Source organism: Bufo bufo, chromosome 10 (assembly GCF_905171765.1).
Source record: "Bufo bufo chromosome 10, aBufBuf1.1, whole genome shotgun sequence".
In the NCBI taxonomy this organism is placed as follows: Eukaryota; Metazoa; Chordata; class Amphibia; order Anura; family Bufonidae; genus Bufo; species Bufo bufo.
Window position 1 is genome coordinate 62,961,925 of NC_053398.1, and position 21,542 is coordinate 62,983,466.

General features: G+C 44.9%; 2 protein-coding genes across 5 annotated transcripts in view; one reads left to right on the top strand and one right to left on the bottom strand.

Annotated features, from left to right (window-relative positions):
- Positions 1-15,749, top strand: part of LOC120981219 (microtubule-associated proteins 1A/1B light chain 3C-like) — a 32,488-nt gene extending 16,739 nt beyond the window's left edge. Inside the window, exons 3-4 of the mRNA XM_040410768.1 lie at positions 6,523-6,629; positions 15,411-15,749. Coding sequence (XP_040266702.1) covers positions 6,523-6,629; positions 15,411-15,570 — 267 coding nt within the window. The 3' untranslated portion in view covers positions 15,571-15,749. The remainder of the gene's footprint in view (positions 1-6,522; positions 6,630-15,410) is intronic.
- The window catches only part of ZBTB3 (zinc finger and BTB domain containing 3), a 32,873-nt gene continuing 16,676 nt past the window's right edge, over positions 5,346-21,542 (bottom strand). For 2 of the 4 annotated variants that reach the window (XM_040410763.1, XM_040410764.1), the window contains one exon: positions 18,254-20,614. In XM_040410763.1, the coding sequence (XP_040266697.1) occupies positions 18,504-20,612 (2,109 nt within the window). In that variant the 5' untranslated portion in view covers positions 20,613-20,614 and the 3' untranslated portion in view covers positions 18,254-18,503. Of the gene's footprint in view, positions 5,838-18,253; positions 20,615-21,022; positions 21,146-21,542 lie in introns of those variants that run through there. The other 2 variants (XM_040410761.1, XR_005774649.1) reach the window with 2 other exon arrangements.

Consider the following 21,542-nt stretch of genomic DNA (forward strand, 5'->3'; position numbering starts at 1 on the left):
GACCGAATCCACCGGGCTACCGAGACCTTGGAAGCCGCCAGATCTTTACGAGGCCCTTCAGGAATCACGAAAAGGGAATCCGTACGGCGGACAGAGGCAGTAACTGACAGGTACACTCGCAGAGCACGGACAACGTCCAGGGAATGGAGAGCGCACTCCTTGCAGTTCGCCGGGGATGGACAAAAAGAGGGCAGGACTATATGCTCATTAAGGTGGAAGGCGGAGACCACCTTGGGCAAAAATAAAGGGACCGGACGTGGCACCACCTTATCCTGGTGGAAGACCAAAAGGGGCTCCCTACAGGAAAGCGCGGCCAGCTCCGATACCCTCCTGATCGAGGTGATCGCCACCAAAAAGACCACCTTCCAGGTGAGAAGATTCAAAGAAACCTCCCTCAGAGGCTCAAAGGGAGCCGCCTGGAGGGAAGACAGAACCAAATTTAGGTCCCAGGGGGGCAGGGGAGGAACATACGGAGGGACCGAATGCGTCACCCCTTGTAGGAAGGTCCTCACTGGACCGAGCAGAGCCAGGGATCGCTGAAAGAAAATGGCTAGAGCATAGACCTGGCCTTTCAGAGAGCTCAGCGACATTCCCATCTCAAGGCCCGACTGGAGAAAGGAGAGGACCACCGGAACCGAGAAACGAAGGGGAAAAACGCCCAGTTTCTCACAAAAGGCAAGAAAGGCCTTCCAGGTAAGATAGTATATCCGGGATGAAACTGGTTTTCTGGCCTTGATCATGGTCTTCACCACAGAGTCCGAGAAGCCCCTCTTCTTCAGGATGTCTCAACAGCCACGCTGTTAAACGAAGTGACCGTAAATTCTGGTGGAAGAGCGGACCTTAAAACAGTAGGTCCTCCCTGAGAGGAAGAGGCCACGGAACGTCTGCCAGCATCCGAGTGACGTCCGAGAACCAGGCGCGGCGAGGCCAATCGGGGGCGATGAGAATGGTCGGAATCCCTTCCGACGTGATTTTGCAAAGGACCTTCGGTAGTAGAGGCAGAGGTGGAAACACATAAAGGAGGGGGAAGCCTCGCCACGGAGACACCAGCGCGTCCACCCCGTACGCCTCCGGGTCCCGAGCATGGGTCAGAAACGTGGGAACCTTGTTGTTGAGTCTGGATGCCATCAGGTCGACGTCCGGGCGGCCGCACCGGCGACAGATGTCCTCGAAAACTTCTGGATTTAAGGACCACTCTCCTGGATCCACCGTGTTGCGGCTGAGAAAGTCCGCCTTCCAATTGTCGATTCCTGGGATGTACACTGCCGACAGTACTGGAACAGGAGTCTCCGCCCACTGGAGGATCCTTTCTGCCCCCTGCATCACCGTCCTGCTGCGGGTCCCACCCTGGTGGTTGACGTAAGCCACGGCTGTGGCATTGTCCGACTGGACCCTTACTGGGTGGCCTGCCAGGAGAGGAGTCCAATGAGAAAGGGAGAGGAAAATTGCTCTGAGCTCCAGGACGTTGATCGGAAGGCGGGCCTCCGCCGCCGACCAAACCCCCTTCACCGTCCGGGCCTGTAGAACGCCACCCCAACCCAGGAGGCTGTCCAGGAGATCGAAAGAAAGGACCTCCCTGAAATCAGGTTTTGGGGGGACAGCCACCACTGGAGTTCCACCCGAACCCGAGGAGGCAGACGGACTCGAGAGTCCAGACCGCGCGACGTCCTGTCCCAAAAGGACAGAATCGCCCGCTGTAGAGGCAGAGTCTGAAACTGGGCAAAGGGGACGGCCTCGAAGGAGGCCACCATCAGCCCCAGAACCCTCATGCACTCCCGGATGGAGAGTCGTCGGGAGCGCAGTAGGAGAGATACCGACTCCTGAATTCGAGAGGACTTAGAACCTGGAAGGAATATCCGAGCTGCCGTGGTGTCCAGAACCATTCCTAGGAAGGTCACCCTATGTGAGGGGTGAAGAGATGACTTCTGGACATTGATCAGCCAGCCGAACTGCTCCAGAGTCTGAACAGTGATCCGGACGCTGTCCCTGGCCTGGGGAAGGGAGGAAGCCTTTATCAGTATGTCGTCCAGGTAGGGTAACAGAGATATGCCCCTGGTACGCAGGAGCGCCAAGAGCGGCGCCAAGATCTTCGTGAATACCCGAGGGGCCGTAGCCAGCCCAAAGGGCAGGGCGACAAACTGGTAATGCTGCCCACCGACAGCGAAGAGCAGAAACCTGTGGTGAGATTCTGCTATAGGGACATGCAAATAGGCGTCTTGTATGTCCACCAACGCAAGGAATTCCCCTGGAAGAAGAGAAGCAATAACGGATCGGAGGGATTCCAGCTGGAACCTCCGGACCCGCAGAGACCTGTTTAACAGCTTCAGGTCTAGAACAGGACGCACCGATCCCTCCTTCTTTGGCACCACGAATAGGTTGGAGTAGAAACCTGCGCCTTGCTCCTCCAAGGGAACTGGAACAATCACTCTTCTGTCCAAAAGGGAAGAGACCGCCTGAAAAAGAGCCGAGGCCCGGACCGGATCGCCCGGAACCCTGAGAAGAGAAGAAACGCTCCGGAGGCCTGGAAGCGAATTCTATTTTGTAACCAGATGTTACCATTTCCAGGGCCCAGGCGTCCTGGATATGAGCTCTCCAAACCTTTTGAAAGGAGAGCAATCGGCCCCCCACCGTAAGAGGTGGGGCGCCCCTTCAGGCGGAGGAGTGGAAAAGAGGGAATTCCTGGCTACCAGGAGAAGGAGATTCCCCCTGGATATCAAAAGTATCCCGGACCGCCGCCACCAAGTCTGCCACCATAGTGGACAGCATGGGTGAGGGCTCCAGCTCCAGCTCTGTGTCCTCGTCAGAACTCGACCTTTCCCCTTCCGATCTCTGGTCCCTGCGAGGAGGGGAAGTGTGTGAACTGGCCTCCAAGCGAGGAGGGGAAGCAGAATCATCCGAGGAAGGATGCTGCTGTGTACGCTACCTCTTAGTGGCCGAGCGTCCTCTGTGGGAACCACTGGGAAGCGGATTGGTGTTAGCCGCAGGATCCGTGGACGCCATGCGTTCCATGAAGGCCATGGCGGCCCGAGAGACTTGGGCTAAGTCAGCGGCCGTCCTAGAAATGGCAGAGGCCCAAGCGGGTTCCGTGGGCTCCGACAGGGCGGAGGGAGGACTGGGCTGAGTGAGAGGGGGTGGAGGGGGGAGAGGATGATCCTGCCCAGAGGCAAGGCAAGAGTCACAAGATCCTGTGACCGAAAGTGGCAAGCAGCAAACCTTACATAGCCCCAGTGGGGCCTGAGGGGCCGACTTGGATTTTTGAGAGGCCCCAGGTTTCGGCATGATGGTGGCAATCCCATACCTATCCTACCGCGACAGAGTGGAGCCGGGAGCAGCTGCGTATGGAGAGCGCTGAGCCGGAAGTGCGGAGCAGAAGAATAGGGCACCGCCCACAAATCGCGTCAGTAGGCGCGCGGGAAATATGAAAAATAACAGAGACGCGGCCGCCAGAAGGGTAGGAGGGCCCGCCCCCTAGACACTGCTGAGGGAGAGCCGAGGAAGTTGCCGCTTCTGATAGCGATGCCCCAGACAGGGATCCTTCCCCCGTTCAAACCACCCACCAAGCAGTGTACTTATCTGCGTCCTGCAGTCTTCGCCCTCAGATCCACACCAGCGAAGGTCACCTCTCAGTCAGCTGGCACAAGGAGTGGCAGTGATCTGGAGGAGGGCAGTAAGGTGACCCCGAATCTGGTAGGCTGCCGGTCGAGCCCGGTTCCACTTAACTTCTGGGGGAGGGTGGGAGGTAGCCGGGGACGTCAGTTCGACCCCGGCGCTTGCTCCACCGAGAGACCAGGGAAGCAGAATTGCGACCCTGCGTCCCTGCTGAAAAAAATAAACGGGAGTAGAGTCGAAAATGTCACCTCCTTATCTGACACTAAGCAAGACTGGGGTCCTCCCGGTGGAGCATGGGGGTATAGCCCGGGGAGGAGGAGCTTTCTTTTTTATTTGCATAGTGTCTCCTCCTAGTAATGACCTAGGCTATACCCATGGTCTGTGTCCCCCAATGGAATGTACGAGAAATAAAAAATAAAAACAGTGCCAAAAACAGCAATTTTTTGTCACCTTGCCTCACAAAAAGTGTAATACCAAGGGATCAAAAAAGTCTCATTTACCCCAAAATGGTACCAATGAAAACGTTACCTCATCCCCGCAAAAAATGAGGCCCCACATAAGACAATCACTCAATAAATGAAAACCAATGGCACCCGTAAACCAATCCATCAAAATCTGTGCTGAAAAAGCCTTATGGCGCTCCTTCTGTTCTAAATCTTGCCATGTGCCCCTACAGCAGTTTATCACCACATATGGGGTGTTGACGTATTCAAGAGAAAATGGGTAACAAATTATGGGGTGCTTTTTCTCCTGTTACCTCTTGTGAAAATGAAAAATTTTGGGCAAAAGCAACATATTTTTGGAAGAAATGAAACTTTTCATTTTCACAGTCAAGCGTTTCCAAATTCCGTAAAATGCTTAGGGGGTCAAAGTGCTCAGTACCCCCCCTAATATATTTTAAGGGGTGCAGTTTCCAATATGGGGTCACTTTTTGAGGGTTTCTAATGTAGGGGTACATCAGGGTTTCTTCAAATACAAAATGGTGCCTAAAAACCATTCTAGCAAAATCTGCCTCCAAAATCCATATGGCACTGCTTTCCTTCTGACCACTGCCAAGTGCCCATAGAGCAGTTTACTGCCACATATGGGGTATTTCTGCAAACTGCAGAATCAGAGTGATATATCTTGAGGTTTACTTTGCTGTTAACCCTTGCTGTGTTGCAAGAAAAAAAATTGATTAACATAAAAAATCTGCCAAAAAAGTGAAATTTTTAAATTTCACCTCTATTTCCTTTAATTCTTGTGGAACACCTCAATGGTTAACAAAGTTTTTAACATCAGTTTTGAATAATTTGAGGGGTGTAGTTTCTAAAATGGGGTCATTTATGGATGGTTTCCATTACATAAGCCCCTCAAAATCACTTTATAACTGAATTGGTGCTTAAAAAAATGGTTTTGGAAATTTTGGTGAAAAGTTTAAAAATTGCTTCCAAAATTCAAAGCTTTCTAACGTCCTAAACAAATAAAATGACATTTTCAAAATTATGCCAACATAAGACATATGGGGAATGTTGGTTGATAACTATATTATGAGGTATCGGTCTTAAAAATTGAGAAATTCAAATTTCAAAAATTTTGAATTTTTCCAAATTTGGATTATTTTATAAATAAAGGTGAAATATATTGACTCAAATTTATCAATGTCATGAAGTATAATGTGTCACAAGAAAACAATCTCAGAATGGCTTGGATACGTAAAAGCATTCCAAAGTTATTACCACATAAAGTAGCGCATGTCAGATTTGCAAAAATCGGCCTGGGATTTAAGATAGAAAGAGGCTCGGTAGTGAAAGGGTTAAAGTTTTTTTCCTTTAACCAATATATTAATTTACCTTCTAGGATAGCGGATAAACATCTAATGAGTAGGGGTTTGGTTGCTGGGAACACCACAGATCACAAGAGTCTCGAGTCCCCGGAATGAATAGAGTGGCAGTCAAGCATGTGCGTTGCTGCTCCATTTGTTCTCTGCTGGATTTCTGAAGATAGCTGAGCTCTAAACCTCGGCTACACAAAGACTTTTTGCAAAATAGGATTTACTATAATAAACATGTCAAGAGAGCTCCTCTATAAATCCAGTGACTCACAGGTGAAGTCTCCTCTGATTGTAGACATTCTCTTTCCTTTTCTTCTGCATTTGGCTCATACCACCATGATCACTTCTCCTGACAACTCCAGATCTTTCTGCCAAGACATCCTTGGCCCCTCGTTTCTGCATCTATCACCAGCCTCTATAAAACACAAATAAATTCAGCCATTAGAGTACCTACAGACACAGGAATAAATACAGACCCCTAAATAATTAATTGTTGAATATTTGATCATTTACAGTTAACACATTTATGGCTTTGGTGGTGAAATAAGTCAGACATCTCCTTTAGTCAATTTACAGGTATAATGGAATGCTATCACAGAATAGTACAAGTACAAATGTTTCCGACTCTATACCTAAATGAAATCACTGCCTAATAGGATAATAATAATATTTTCTATTGCCGTCCCATTAGGCAGTGATTTTATAATGGAATGTTATGCAATTTTCTAATGTATTTTGTGTGTCAATCCCTCTGCTTGCTGTCATTGTAATGGAACCTCCATTGTTTACTTCCAGAAGCTGAAAATCCTTCCAGGTCATGTAATGAGCACACAGTAGCATGGGTTGTTACAGCCACAGAACATTTATCAAGGCTCTCCTATTGGGACAACCGATAAACCTGTGTGTCCATCACATGACTCTGGGGGAAAAAATATATATATTTTATTACAATTACAGCAAACGGAGATCTCCGAAACCATGATGAAGTGATACCGTACAATGGAAATCTACACATTTTGTATCTAAAAGTACAGTGTTCTATGCATTTCATAATATAGTATATAGGAAAGCATATTTATTTAACCTTTTTATGTGTGCAGGTTATAGTAGAGAGAAGTCATCGGGAAAAACTGCTACCTCCACTTCAGAAGATTAAATTTCTTGTACCTCCAGAAGTCACAATGGGGCAATTTGTCAGTATGATAAGGTAAGAAGAACTTAGAAAGTAGAGATAAACAAACTAAAACAGGCTGAAGAGTCATATACCTATACAGAGAGAGAACTAGCCATACGTTTCCCAGTGTCTCAGAGTCTGTACATTGGTAGTTTAAATTGATAGAGAATGTTAAAGGGCATCTGTCAGCAGATCTGTACCTATGACACCGGCTGACCTGTTACATGTGCACTTGGCAGATGAAGGCATCTGTGTTGGTCCCATGTTCATCTGTGTCCGCATTGCTGGGAAAAATGTTTTAATATATGCAAATGAGCCTCTAGGAGCAACGGGGGTGTTGCCATTACACCTAGAGGCTCTGCTCTCTCTGCCACTGCCACACCCTCTGCACTTTGATTGACAGGACCAGGCAGTGAAAACTTCAACACGACTGGCCTTGTCAATCATAGTGGAGAGAGTGCAGCAATTTCAGAGAGAGCAGAGTCTTTAGGTGTAACGGCAACACCCCTGTTGCTCCTAGAGGCTCATTTGCATATATTAAAATATCATTTTTCTCAGCAATGCGGACACATATGAACATGGGGCCAACACAGATGCCTTCAGATGCTATGAGCACATGTAACAGGTGAGCCAGTGTCATAGGTACAGATCTGCTGACAGATGCCCTTTAAGAAGCTTTGAACCCCGTTTTTTTTTACTAACTTGCTCCCAATACCTGTGTAATGTTCTTACCTGTAATCTTACATAGCTGACCTAATATGTTAATCATCAAAAACTATTATGACCATGCATTAAAACCGACAAACAGTGAGCCGGCAGACATTCAACCACATCTTACAGCACTTGGATGCAGAGAACTGGGAACAATTACCTTATTAGGACTTATAATATTGGTCCAAGCATAACTGATAGGTCAGATATATCTGTTCCATAACAGCGACAATCCAGCATCGACATCACACCCAGACACTCGGTTGTGTGCAAAAAATTAACCCCTAGCAGACCAAGGGTGATGATGTTGATGGCAGAATGTCACCATTATAGGACAAATAATCATGCCTTGACCGTATTATTGAGACTGGCTTGTTAATTATTCCTGGTCCTGGGGATCCGAGGGTTGTAAGATGTATTTCCATGTCTGCTGACTCACAGATCGTCCCTTCGAATCCCTGCAACAGAGTGCTAGTAATTAGTGGATGCAGTACACATTGTAGCCAAGGTGACTGGGACACGGCAAGTCACAGCGCCTGTGCTACACAACGTGCCATATTGTTACCATGGTGATGGGGATGCTTTCAGCCAGCAGAATGCTGTGAGTAATAGTCCCTGTGCTGTGCAGGTTACTAAAATGTGAGGAAGCTGTAGGGATTTCCAAGTGCGTGATGTGTGCTGCATGCTCAATTCTGATAACTGGACATGCATGCTAAATGTTAAAGGAGTACTGTGGTGTATTTCCACCACTGGTGAGATTTGGGCTACAGCCAACTAGGAGCTTTTTTGAACAGGACTTTCCCTGATTGGGTCTAACACTGCTGTTTTCTGATCACACTGGCATCATGGATTCTGTTATGAAAAGATCCATGATCCTAATGAATCTCATTGACCATCAGATCAGTTTTTTTTTTTGTATAACCAGCAAAGCTTGAATGAAACCATGAGGACAGTGTGAATATGCTCATAGTCCCACTCTGAAGCCCTCAAATGATTTAGAAAAATCAAAAGGGGGCCAGCAACCCCAGGGTAATCATAGTAAAACTTTAAGGGGTTGTCCGGATTCAGAGCTGAACTCAGACATAAGCTCCCCTTCACTCATTTACCATGTATGAGAGGAGCTTCGATGTTCCCACTTGTCCTGCGCTGTCCGCCTAGCATACCCATGTGGAGCCCGGTACGTCACTGGTAGCACAGGGCGATGCAGGGCAAGGGGGAGCATTGGAGCAAGAAATGCTCTGATGCTCCTCTTAGACATGGTAAGTGAGTGAAGGGGAGCTTGTGTCCGGGTTCAGCTCTGAACCCAGAAAACCCCTTTAACTTTTAACTCCTTCAGTTCAGAGCTATTTTTTTCACCTTAAAGGAGTTCTGCACTTTGTTTAAACTGATGATCTATCCTCTGGATAGATCATCAGCATCTGATCGGCGGGGGTCAGCTGTTTGAGAAGGCAGCAGCAGTCCAGCAGCGCCGCGGCCTTCTCACCGTTTACTGCTGGCCCAGTGACGTCATTACTAGTATCAACTTGCCTGAGCGGGGCCAAGCCCTGTTCACTTGAACGGAGCTTAGCCGCGCCCAGGCCAGTTGATACTAGTCATGACGTCACTGGGCCTGCGGTAAACAGTGAGAAGGCTGCTGGAGCGCCGCTGCCTTCTCAAACAGCTGATCGGCGGGGGTCGCGGGTGTCAGATCCCCGCCGATTAACCCCTTCACGACTGCAATCTGTATATATACGTGATAGTTGCATATGCCCCGTGCAGCTACCACGTATATAAACGTTCTGGCAGCTCTTAATTAAAGCTTCTGCCCCTGCCCTGCTGCTGTCATGGACAGCATACAGTGCAGTAATGCCGACAAGGGACCAATCAGTAATGCTGGCAATCGATCCGATTGGTTAGTCTGTGTAGACTAACCAATCGGATCGAGGCAGTGTTAAAATGCCGGTTTCAGGCTCTGATCTGCGCTCTGCAGATCAGAGCCTGAAATCAGGTAATGTGTCCTGAAGCCCCCGATCTGTGCCCCCTTCTTGAAGCCCCCGATCTGTGTCCCCTTCTTGTCCTGCCCCCGATGCGGTCCGCCCCCTCCTGCCCCGATCTGTAATTTGTAAAATGCTGCCCCCCCTCCCCCCTTTCCAGCGATGCCCCCGATCGGTCCCCCTTCTGTGTGTGATGGCGGCGGCTCCATTCCTGAGCCGCCGCCATCAGCAGCGTGTCAGCTCTATGCTGACACTGCTGTAACCCCATAGATGCCGCAGTAGCGGCATCCATGGGGTTAATAGAGGGAGGGGGCTCCCTCTCTCAACCATCAGGGCTGCTGCGATCGCAGCGCCCGATGGTTCCCATGGCAACCGGACGCTTTGCAAAGGCGTCCGGTTGCCATGGCATAGGCGTCCGGTGCTGCCACCTACAGGGCATCTGATTGTATTATACTTTGCAATGCAGAGCATTGCAAAGTATAGTACAACCATCAGCCCCACTGGATCTTCAAGATCCAAGAGGGAACTGAAAAAAAAAAAAGGGAAAATAATAAAAGTAAAAATAAATAAATAAAAATGTAAAAAATAAATTGCCTTTTCCTATAAAAAAAACAAAAAACAAAACAAAAACCACACATATTAGGTGTCACCGCGTCCGTAATGACCATCTCTATAAATATATCACATCATCAACCCCGTCCAATAAACACCATAAAAAATAAAATATAAAAACGGTGTAAAAAAATAAGCAATTTTTGTCACCTTACATCACAAAAAGTGCAACACCAAGCAATCAAAAAGGTGTATATACCCCAAAATAGTACCAATCAAACAGTTACCTCATCCCGCAAAAAATGAGCTCATATTTAAGACAATCGCCCAAAAAATAAAAAAGCTATGGCTCTCAGACTATGGAGACACTAAAACATCATTTTTTTGGTTTCAGAAATGCTATTATTGTGTAAAACTTAAATAAATAAGAAAAAGTATACATATTGGGTATTGCCACGTCCGTAACGATCTGCTCTATAAAACTGTCACATGACCTAACCCCTCAGATGAATACTGTAAAAAAAAAAAAAAAAAAACTGTTCCAAAACAGCCAATTTTTTGGCCACCTTGCCCCATAAAGTGTAATAATGAATGATCAAAAAAATCATATGTACCCAAAAATGGTACCAATAAAAACCTCAACTCTTTCTGCAAAAAACGAGCCCCTGCACAAGACGATCGGTAGAAAAATAAAAAACATATGGCGTTCAGAAAACCAATCCAGCAAAATCTGCCTTCCAAAAACCATACAGTGTTCCTTTCCTTCTGCGCCCTGCCGTGCGCCCTTACATCAGTTTACGACCACATGTGGGGTGTTTCTGTAAACCGCAGAATCAGAGTAATAAATATTGAGTTTTGTTTGGCTGTTAACCCTTAATGTGTAAAAGAAAAAAATGTAATAAAATAGAAAATCTGCTAAAAAAGTGAAATTTAGAAATTTTATCTCCATTTTCCTTTAATTCTTGTGGAACACCTAAAGGGTTAACAACGTTTGTAAGGCCTCTTTCACACTTGCGTTGTCCGGATCCGGCGTGTACTCCACTTGCCGGAATTACACGCCGGATCCGGAAAAACGCAAGTGTACTGAAAGCATTTGAAGACGGAACCGTCTTCCAAATGCGTTCAGTGTTACTATGGCACCCAGGACGCTATTAAAGTCCTGGTTGCCATAGTAGGAGCGGGGAGCGGGGGAGCGGTATACTTACAGTCCGTGCGGCTCCCGGGGCACTCCAGAATGACGTCAGAGCGCCCCATGCGCATGGATGACGTGATCCATGTGATCACATGATCCATGCGCTTGGGGCGCCCTGACGTCACTCTGGAGCGCCCGGGGAGCCGCACGGACGGTAGGTATACTGCTCCCCCGCTCCCCGCTACACTTTACCATGGCTGCCAGGACTTTAGCGTCTTGGCAGCCATGGTAACCATTCAGAAAAAGCTAAATGTCGGCTCCGGCAATGCGCCGAAACGACGTTTAGCTTAAGGCCGGATCCGGATCAATGCCTTTCAATGGGCATTAATTCCGGATCCGGCCTTGCGGCAAGTGTTCCGGATTTTTGGCCGGAGCAAAAAGCGCAGCATGCTGCGGTATTTTCTCCGGCCAAAAAACGTTCCGTTCCGGAACTGAAGACATCCTGATGCATCCTGAACGGATTTCTCTCCATTCAGAATGCATTAGGATAATCCTGATCAGGATTCTTCCGGCATAGAGCCCCGACGACGGAACTCTATGCCGGAAGACAAGAACGCAAGTGTGAAAGAGCCCTAAAATTGGTTTTAAGTAACTTGAGGGGTGTAGTTTCTACAATGGGGTCATTTTTGGGGGGTTTCAACTATGTAAGCCCCACAAAGTGACTTCAGACCTGAACTAGTCCTTAAAAAGTGGGTTTTAAAAATTTTAAGAATTGCTTCTAAACTTCTAAGCCTTGTAACGTCCTAAAAAAATAAAATAACATTTCCAAAATGATGCCAACATAAAGTAGACATATGGGGAATGTTATGTAATAAATATTTTATGAGGTATCACTTTCTGTTTTAGAAGCAGAGAAATTGAAATTTAGAAAATTGCAAATTTTTGGGTAAATTTGGGATTTTTTCATAAATAAAGGTGATATATATTGACTCAAATTTATGACTGTCATGAAGTACAATGTGTCATGAGAAAACAGTCTCAGAATGGCTTGGATAAGTAAAAGTGTTCCAAAGCTATTAACACATAAAGTGACGATTTGTAAATTTTGACCTGGACACTGGGGCATCAATGACCTTTGGTCATGAAAGGGTTAAACAAAGTGCAGAACCCATTTAAGGACCAGGACAAATTTTGGAATTATGATGTGTCACTTTATGTGGTAATAACTTTGGAACACTTACTTATCTAAGCCATTCTGAGATAGTTTTTTTGTGACACATTGTAGTCAATGATAGTGGTAAATTTGAGTCATTATAAAATCACCTTTATTTATAAAAAAAAACCTACATTTGCTGAAAAAAATTTGCAATTTTCCAAATTTTTATGTGACTGCTTTTAAGGGCTCATGCACACAAACGTATTTTCTTTCTGTGTCCGTTCAGTATTTTTTGCTGACAATATGCAGAACCATTCATTTCAATGGGTCCGCAAAAAAAAGGTAAGTAAGGCTACATTCACACGTCCGTGGTGTGTTGCGGACCCGCAAATTGCGGGTCCGCAATACACCAGCCCGTCACCCCCATTGAAATGCCTATTCTTGTCCGCAAGCTGCGGACAAGAATAGGACATGCTCTATCTTTTTGCGGAGCTGCGGACCCAAAATCGGGGCCGCGCTCCGCAATTGCGGCTGCAGACAGCACACTGTGTGCTGTCCGCAACCATTCTGTCCCCATAGAGAATGAATGGGTCCGCACCCATTCCGCAAAATTGTGGAAAGGATGCGGACCCATTTTGCGGACGTGTGAATGGAGCCTTACTCCGTGTCCATTCCGTTTTCGTATGTCCGTTCCGCAAAGGAGTAGAACATGTCCATATTACAGACAAGTATAGTAGTGTTCTATTAGGGGCCAGCTGTTCCGTTCCGCAAAATACGGAATGCACATGGACGTCATCCGTATTTTTTGCGGATTGCAAAATACATAAGGTGGTGTGCATGAGCCCTAAAGCAGATAGTGGTACCTTACAAAAAGTTATTACTTTATATTTACCGTATGTCTACTTTATGTTGGCATCATTTTGTAAATGTATTTTTTTAAGACATTAGAAGGCCTATAATTGTAGAAGTAATTCTTAAAATGCTTAAGAAAATATCCAAAATCCAAAAGGACCAGTTCAGTTCTGAAGTCACTTTTGAGGCTTACATAGTAGAAATCCCCCATATATGACCCCATTTTAGGAACTACACCCCTCAAGGTATTCAAAACCGATTTTACAAACTTTGTTAACCCTTTAGGTGGTCCACAAGAATTAAAGGAAAATGGAGATTAAATATCTAAATTTCACTTTTTTGGCAGATTTTCCGTATTAATCCTTTATTTCCTGTAACAAAGCAAGGGTTAACGGCTAAACAAAACTCAATATCTATTACCCTGATTCTGCAGTTTACAGAAACATCTCATATGGGGTTGTAAGGGCGCACAGCAGGGCTCAGAAGGAACGGAGTGCCATTTGGTTTTTGGAAGGCAGATTTTGCTGGAATAGTTTCTAGACACCATGTCCCATTTTAATCCCCCTGATGCACCCCTACAGTAGAAACTCCCAAAAAGTGACTCCATTTTGCAAACCACGGGATAAAATAAAGCTCAATATTACGCTTTTTGTGAGGCAAGGTAACCAAAAAATGGCTGTTCTGGCAGTTTTAATTTTTGTTTTTTTACAATGTTCACCTGACAGGTTAGATCATGTGATATATTTAAAGAGCTGGTTGTTATGGATGTGGGAATACCTAATATGTCTATATTTTTTTATTTTGGTTTTACACAATAAAAGCATTTTTTTGAAAAAAAAAATATCATGTTTCTGTGTCTCCATTTTCTGAAAGCCATATTCTTTTTTATTTTTTGGGTGATTATCTCATGTAGGGGCTCATTTTTTGCGGGATGAGGTGACTGTTTGATTGGTACTATTCTGGTCTATATTAGACTTTTTGATCTCTTGGTATTACACTTTTTTATGTAAGGTGACAAAAGAAAATAGCTTTTTTGGTACAGTTTTTATTTTCTACTGCATTCACCTTGGGGGTAGATCATGTGATATTTTTAGAGCAGGTTGTTAAGGACCTAAAATGTCTATTTTTAAAAAAAAAAAAAAAATCGGTTTTACATAATAAAAATCATGTTTTTGTGTTTTATTTTTTGATAAAAATGTTGGGGTGATTGTCGTATGTAGGGGCTCATTTATTATGGGATAAGGTGACTGTTTGGTACTATTTTGGGGTACATAAGACTTTTTTATCACCTTTTATACCATTTTTGGGAAGGGGGGGTAAGCAAAATTGCAATTCCATTATAGTTTTTCTTTTTGTTAAGTGGCTTTTTTTTTTTTTTTTATACAGCAGGTCGTTACAGACGCGGCGATACCAAACATGTGTAGTGTATTTTTTCATTTTTAACCAATTATAAATTTGTGTATATACGAAAAAGTTAGATTTTGTAACTTTTTTTTGTTTGAGCGCTACATGCCACCGGCCATCCTGAAAGGATGGGTGGCACACTGAGACCTGCGGAGGGGGGCTGTCATTCATAAATTTCACAAGGTTCCGATCCCCACAGTTCATGATCAGAACCATTTGGCGGCAATTCAATCCTCTTATTGGTTAGTCTGTACAGACTAGCCAATCAGAGCGAACATCAGCTCAGGACCGCCCTCATTGGTCCTTGGCTGTATATAACAGCTGCGATCTCAGCATAGACATGGTGACAGTTTGCAGCAATGATTACCCTGTACGTCATGGAGGCTTAATGCAGTGCAGTTAAGGATGTAAAGGTACGTCATGGTGGCTTAAGGGGTTAATGTCCTTGTTTATAAAAAAAGATATTAAAATATTGCTCAAAACAATAACAAAATGCAGCAAATAAGGTGGTGCTGTTGACTCAACCATGCTCTATAGTAATCGGAGTGGTCTTACCATTCCTGTTGACACGCCAATATGCAGAGGGATGCAGCAGGTCGTCACAATCTGGGTTCCCTTGAGTAGGCAGCAGGACACGCTATCTGTCCCTAAATTGCCCTACTTGGCCTAGTCTTAACTGTATGTCCAGCCAAGCAGAGCACCAGCCTCGAAAGGGGCGACCTCTTTGGACAGTCCATCTCTTGCCTGGAGACCCTCCACTCAACCCTGACCCAGGTGGTAACGGTCCTGCTGTACAGAGGTGACAGAAAGTGAAGCAAAGTTTTGGGACTCCGCTTGGCTGGACGTACCAGACCATAATACGTTTTGCTATGGGTCTGTGAGATGTGTATGCCTCTGATGATACAGTTACACTGATTTTTCTGTACATAACCCAGACCTTTCACTTGTCATTATAAATAGCTGGTTTCCCATGTAACAATACCCTGTCTGAGGAATAACTGCATTCGTTCTAATGGCCCTTACTGTCTACACAGGTGCAGACTCTCCTTGCCTCCATCGCATTCACTCTGCATAATGGTCAATGGACGCCAAATGGCAAGTTTATCAATGACCATGCTGGAAGTTTACGCAGAACATCGGGACCAGGATGGCTTTCTATATGTGACTTATAGGTCACATGAAGTATTTGGCTGAAGACCTCTTCAAGCACTCATTGAGCAGTACACTGTAAAAGTTGTGATCACTCACAGTTCTGGCTGAGAAATTCTGCATGATCTCACTACCTCTGTAAGGACAGTGACAAGGTGCAGTGGTATTTAAAGGAAAGGTATAACAATCGTAGTCAGATACTACATACATTTGCAATGAAGATGCATGTTTCACTAGTGACTATCAATAAGTGCTTACTGCTATCTGGAAGCAAGATGAGATTTTTGTAAAAATATGGGTTAGATTTAACAACAATATGTGCAATATGCATAGCAATATTGTAATACTGGACAACCAGACGATGCTCCTGGCTGGATATCATTGTAGGAAGGTGTGAACTACACTGACCACCGTAGTAGTCATTTACACAAAAGCAAACGGCTGCAGAGACCTCTTTACATGAAACTAGAAACAGTGAGAACTGTCCTCCCACAGTTTGGACATTCAATGTAATCGAACATGAAGAGAAAACATGGGCCTCTTCAGGATTTATTACAGGATGAGAAAAACCTTCCTGCACGTGTTAACGGGTTCTGGTACTGCACAGGGTACCTTAAACACTGCATATTTTTGTCCCATATAACGGTTTTAATGTGGGAGCTTTCGTTTCCTCCAGAATGTGCACTTGGCTTACTCCCTGTTCTATTAGCCCTCTGCGGGGTCGGGTGCGACTACTGCAGAAGGAAAAGTGTAGCAGGCGCTAAGAAACATTTCAGGACAAAGCTGATGGAAATAGGAAGTCCTGAATGTAAACATCCGGCCTCCATGCTGAGAACAGGGGAAGGAAAGTGCCGACATGAAAAGCAGGTATATGGGGCAAAATGTGCAGTGTTTGGGGTACTCTGGACAGATTGGAAAAACTGAATTATGGGACTAGAGAAACCCTTTAAAGGAATATACGTTATATTGCTATAGATATCACAGTAGACTGAGAAAACTATGACCTAGATCAGGCATGCTCAACCTGCGGCCCTCCAGCTGTTGTAAAACTACAACTCTCACAATGCCCTGCTGTAGGCTGTTCAGGCATGCTGGGAGTTGTAGTTTTGAAACAGTTGGAGGGCCGCAGGTTGAGCATACCTGACCTAGATGGTCATATTTAGGGGGCATCTGCTCTTTGGCCTCCCTTTTATTACATTGTTCGGCTGGAGCATTGATAGTATTCTTATACTATGAGCAGAGGCAAGAAACAGATATGCACTTGCGAGTAAATAGTGGAACAAGCTATCACCCTAATATGCTGCTTTAATTCAGGTGAGCATACTTTTGTGTTCAGATCCACACGACCAAATTCTAAGTAAAAACAGCTTCTTTTGTAAAATAGGCTTAAAACAAATTTGTTTTATTCAGGAACGCATGGCTGCCCCCATTCTTCTAAAAGCCTTTCTATAGGAGGCTCCTGTCTTCGAGCTAATACATATTATAAATCTTACTATATGACCATAAGGCACCTACGATTTTATGCGGAGACACACAGAAGTTTTTTTTTCTGTATTTGAGAATATGTGGGAACATTTTGTATCACAGGGGAATTCACTGTGAGAAGTATTTATACTAGGGAGAAGAGGCACCACACAACTGCACACGCAGAATAGATGTAGTACGTAATAAAGCCCCACAGAGACTCCAGTGCCATATAGGGTCCATGGCTACTTCAATGCGGTGTACATCTTAGAAGATCTTAGAAGGGTGGAAAAGCCCTGGGCATGAAAATAACTCCTAAATTTGTCTGCTCGATAAAAACATTCACTTGCATGGGAGCTGAGCTGCAGTATGCCTGATCAGTAGGGATGCCAGGTGTTGGACCCCCCACCAATCTCATACTGATGACCTATCTGGAGAATAGGTCATCAATATCTAAAGAGGGGAAAACTCTTTTAGATATTTTCCTGGTATTTTTCTGTCTATTGTCCTTTGCATTTTCTGTCAAATTGCAGCATGCTCTGGGTGTGGTATTTTTTTCAGGCTCGTTTTTTCAGACTGCTCTAGAGAAAGAAAAAAAAAGGTCTGAGAAGTAAAAAGCTGTGCGACTATAAAACACCACCCAAAAAAAGGGTAAAAATACATCACTACTACCTGCTCTTATCTGTACTACAGAAACTGCCCGGCAGACAATACTACAGGATTTCTTTTTCTTTAACATAATATGCACATTTAAACATATTGTAAATATATTACTTCTGTGATACATTCATTTTGATTCTGGAATTAGCATTTTTGGTATTAAAAACATGTTTGCTTTACAATTATATCCCGGGTCATCACTTCTGCTTCTTGTATATTTTATACAAACACTGTACTGACATGTGCTGTACATGGGTACAATGAGACCATAAGCTTTGGCTTTTCAAATTTCTAAAACACTAGAATGACCTAACTGCAACTAACAAGGTCCAGTAAGAGAATCATCAGATTCTTGCTAATACCATCTGGTCTACTATGCATATTGTATTTATTTGCCCTGAATTTTGCATTTGATTTCCTGGAGCAATTTCACACACACCAACACTCGTCAGGAGACACTGTTTAATGACTCTTGTGAAGACACCACTGATATACCAGAATATCAGAGTACAGAGAAGTGCACAACATTATTCCAATGTTGCCAGCTTCTCAAAGCACGTTAGTAACTTAGAAAGCCAGTACTCTGATGTACACCACTATTTTAATAGCTATCTCACTTTTGTTATTTAGCAAGTTCCAAGCTCTGATCAATTCTAGATACAAGAAAAAACCCACAATATTACTGTCAATAAATAAAACCAATTGAGAAAGCCTTAGGGATAAAAAGGGAATATGAACTTGGCTTGGTCCATAATGGACACAGCTCTCCCAACTAATTTCGAACTCTCGAAAGTCAAAAGTTACTGAAAAGTTAATTATATTAGCTCAATGATGTAAAGTAACCATCCAACATTTTAAGGCAAGTTCGGGGGTGTAGGCTCCAGGTCCCCCTTGGCTTTTTTGATGCCTGGTTCCTGTTGACTGTGTGCCTTGCGGATATGTCTATACAAGTCTCCACTCTGTGTATAACTGCGCAAACAATAACGGCACTCATAGGGGCGCTCCCGTGTGTGAACTGTAGCATGGCGACGAAGGGTATATGAACAAGAGAAGGTTTTTCCACATGTTTTACAGGTGGGCACATCTTCAGGGAAAAGTGGAAATCCAGGATGTCCTTCAAAATCCTGTAAATACATACCCTCTGGGTGCATGGATGGAGGCAATATGCCTCCATAGCTTGGGTGGTGCCCACTTGGCACAGCAATCATATGGTAAGGCACATACCCAGAATCTTCTTCTCCTTCCTCCTCTTCATCATATCCATGTCTTTTAAACGTTCCAACTGCCCTCTCACACTCTTCGTCAGATATAACAATGGCTTCTATCTTTACGGCAACACCAGGAGCTGGCTGGCCCTCACTTACAGTGGAGCTACATGGGCTAGGTGCAGCTGCTGTTTCCATGCCTGGCTGAGTGGTGGTAGTAACTGTCAACTCCGATTTGGTGCATTCTCTTTCTTCTTTCTTGGCAGCAGGGGACTCTGGACTATGCAAAGGGTATCTTGACGTTCCTGGCAGTGCCAGTGCATTTGTTGCAGACTCTGGACTTTGAAGAAAGCATCGTGATGGGCCAGGAGCTACAGCTGTGCTAGCTGTGGGCTCCTGAATTTGCAGATTATATCTGACACGCATTGGCACTCCCTGTATGCTCCCTGTGGGTTCTTGTAAGGAAAATCTAGAAGTGACTGACTGTGCTAGGCTGTTGCCTGCCAAATCTGGACTCTGAAGTGAATATCTGACTGTACCTTGCATTGCCAAAATGCTTCCAGCGGGATCCTGAGTTTGCACAGAGAATCTGGAGTTTCCTACAACTGGCAATGTAGAACCAGCCTCATCCTGTGACTGCAAAGAGTACCTAGGCGGAGGTAAAGACTCAGTACCCAAACCAACAGTATCCTGTGCCAGATGTGAATATCTAGAGCTTCCATTACCCTGTGTGCTTCCAGCTGGCTCTTGCCTCTTTGGGGAGTTTCTAGAAAGCCCTGTATGCCCAACTGACCCTGTATCTTGATTCTGTGAGGAGAATCTTGGATTAGATGGCATGGCTGTACTTTCAACCGCTTCCTGGACAGAGCATCTTCCAGCTTCCTCCATCTGTTCACTGTTTGCCATGTCCTGGATCTCAAACCTAGATGTCCCAGCCACCTCCTGCTTGTTCACTGTTATTTGTTGCAACTGACACTTGGCGCTTCCAGTGACTGCTTCACTACTGCCTGCTCCTTGGTGCAGCTCAAACCTGGAACTGCCTGTTATACCCTGTCCACTTTCTGCCATGCCCTGCATCTCAAATCTGGATATACCCGCTACTCTTCCTGATGCTTCAGGACCCTGACATTTTATAGTTGTTAATAACTTCTGACTATTTCCTGCTGTATCTTGCCTCTGATATCTGCTGCTTCCTGCTACTTCCTGCAAATTGTACATGGCACTCCCGGATGCTCGCTGCCTATTTCCTGCTGTTTCTTGCCCCTGGTACTGCAAACTCTTTTCAGCTGTGTGGCCACCCTCTAAGTCCTCGTGTCTATGGTCTCCATTATTATCTTCTAAACCTAAGCAGCTTGTTCCACTTTCCTCCTCTCGCCGTGTGCTATCTGCTTCAGCAGGTGCTCGACCCTGCAACCTTTTCTTGCACACCCTTACAACTTCATCCATATGCAAATAGCTAGCAGCTGCCAATACATCCTCAGTAGGTGCCTCCTGAAAACTAAGTTTTCCACAATACATAAAGCTGAGGAGTAAAGAAAATGCTGGCGCTGTGACAATCTGGTTGTTGAGTGTGAGTTCTTGAATGTCTGGTCGCTCCCTGCATGACATGTGGAAAAATGGGCTGCATGATGCGAGGACTGAACGGTGGGCCAGGAAACGAGCAGTACCAACTGACACTTGACAATCACAAAGGAAACCCTGGGACTGTTGGTTTCTAAGGCTGTGCAGTATACGACGACTGTGATCAGGAAACTCCATGGCTAGGAAAAAAAAACAAAAAAACACAAAATAAGTAATTAACACTAATGAACCTGGTTTAAAAAAATGTATTCTGGTTATTAGCGCGAGATCAAAAGTTCAGGAAAAAATAGACTTCTCACAACTTCAGTGCATAGAAGAGATTACTGAACTATGATAAAATATATATACTGTGTAATGTCCTCCATTACTGCTCCTGCTTCTGGGGTTGCTCTACAAAGAGTATTTGAGAAATTACAGACAGACTGCAGAGGGAAAAAATGCTAAAAATGGCAGATACAAGTCATATAATGATCAGAAATAGTGTTATTCCTCATGTACACTCACATGGCAGCTTATTCTGAGAAATTACCTGAAACTGCAGTTACAGTTCACAGTACTTGGTGTCCTGTACAGTGGCGTGTCCTCACCTGTAGACTGCTGAGGACACTGCCTGGCTGCAATGGTCATGAGCCATATCCAGACACATCGCGGATGCGGTTTGAAAACAAAACAGCGGCCAGAGTATCGGTGGACCGCTGCCGAGAACGGCGCTGGAATAAAGGGCGAGTATATGTTTGTATTTTTTTTTATTAAAACACATTCTAGTTGTTGTCTGAGATTTAATTAATTCTTTAAAGGTCATACGCTGATCACACAAGTCCTTAAAGTGGTTATCCAAGGCCTATAATGTGCCCCCCCCCCCTCCCTCGCTCCCCGACACCGACGTTGCTTTTGGAAGAGGCTGGTGATAACTCAGGGTCAACGTTGGAACAAACGACAGAAAACATGGTACGTGGAAGATCCTTAATCATTTCAAAGAACTAAGGGGGTCAATTACTAACCAGAAATATGCCTATTAGGCGTATTTCTGGAGCAGATTGTGGCACAAAGATCCTTTGCACTGCGATCTGCAACTTTTCCCCACTCACGCCAGGTCTAAAAAAGTGG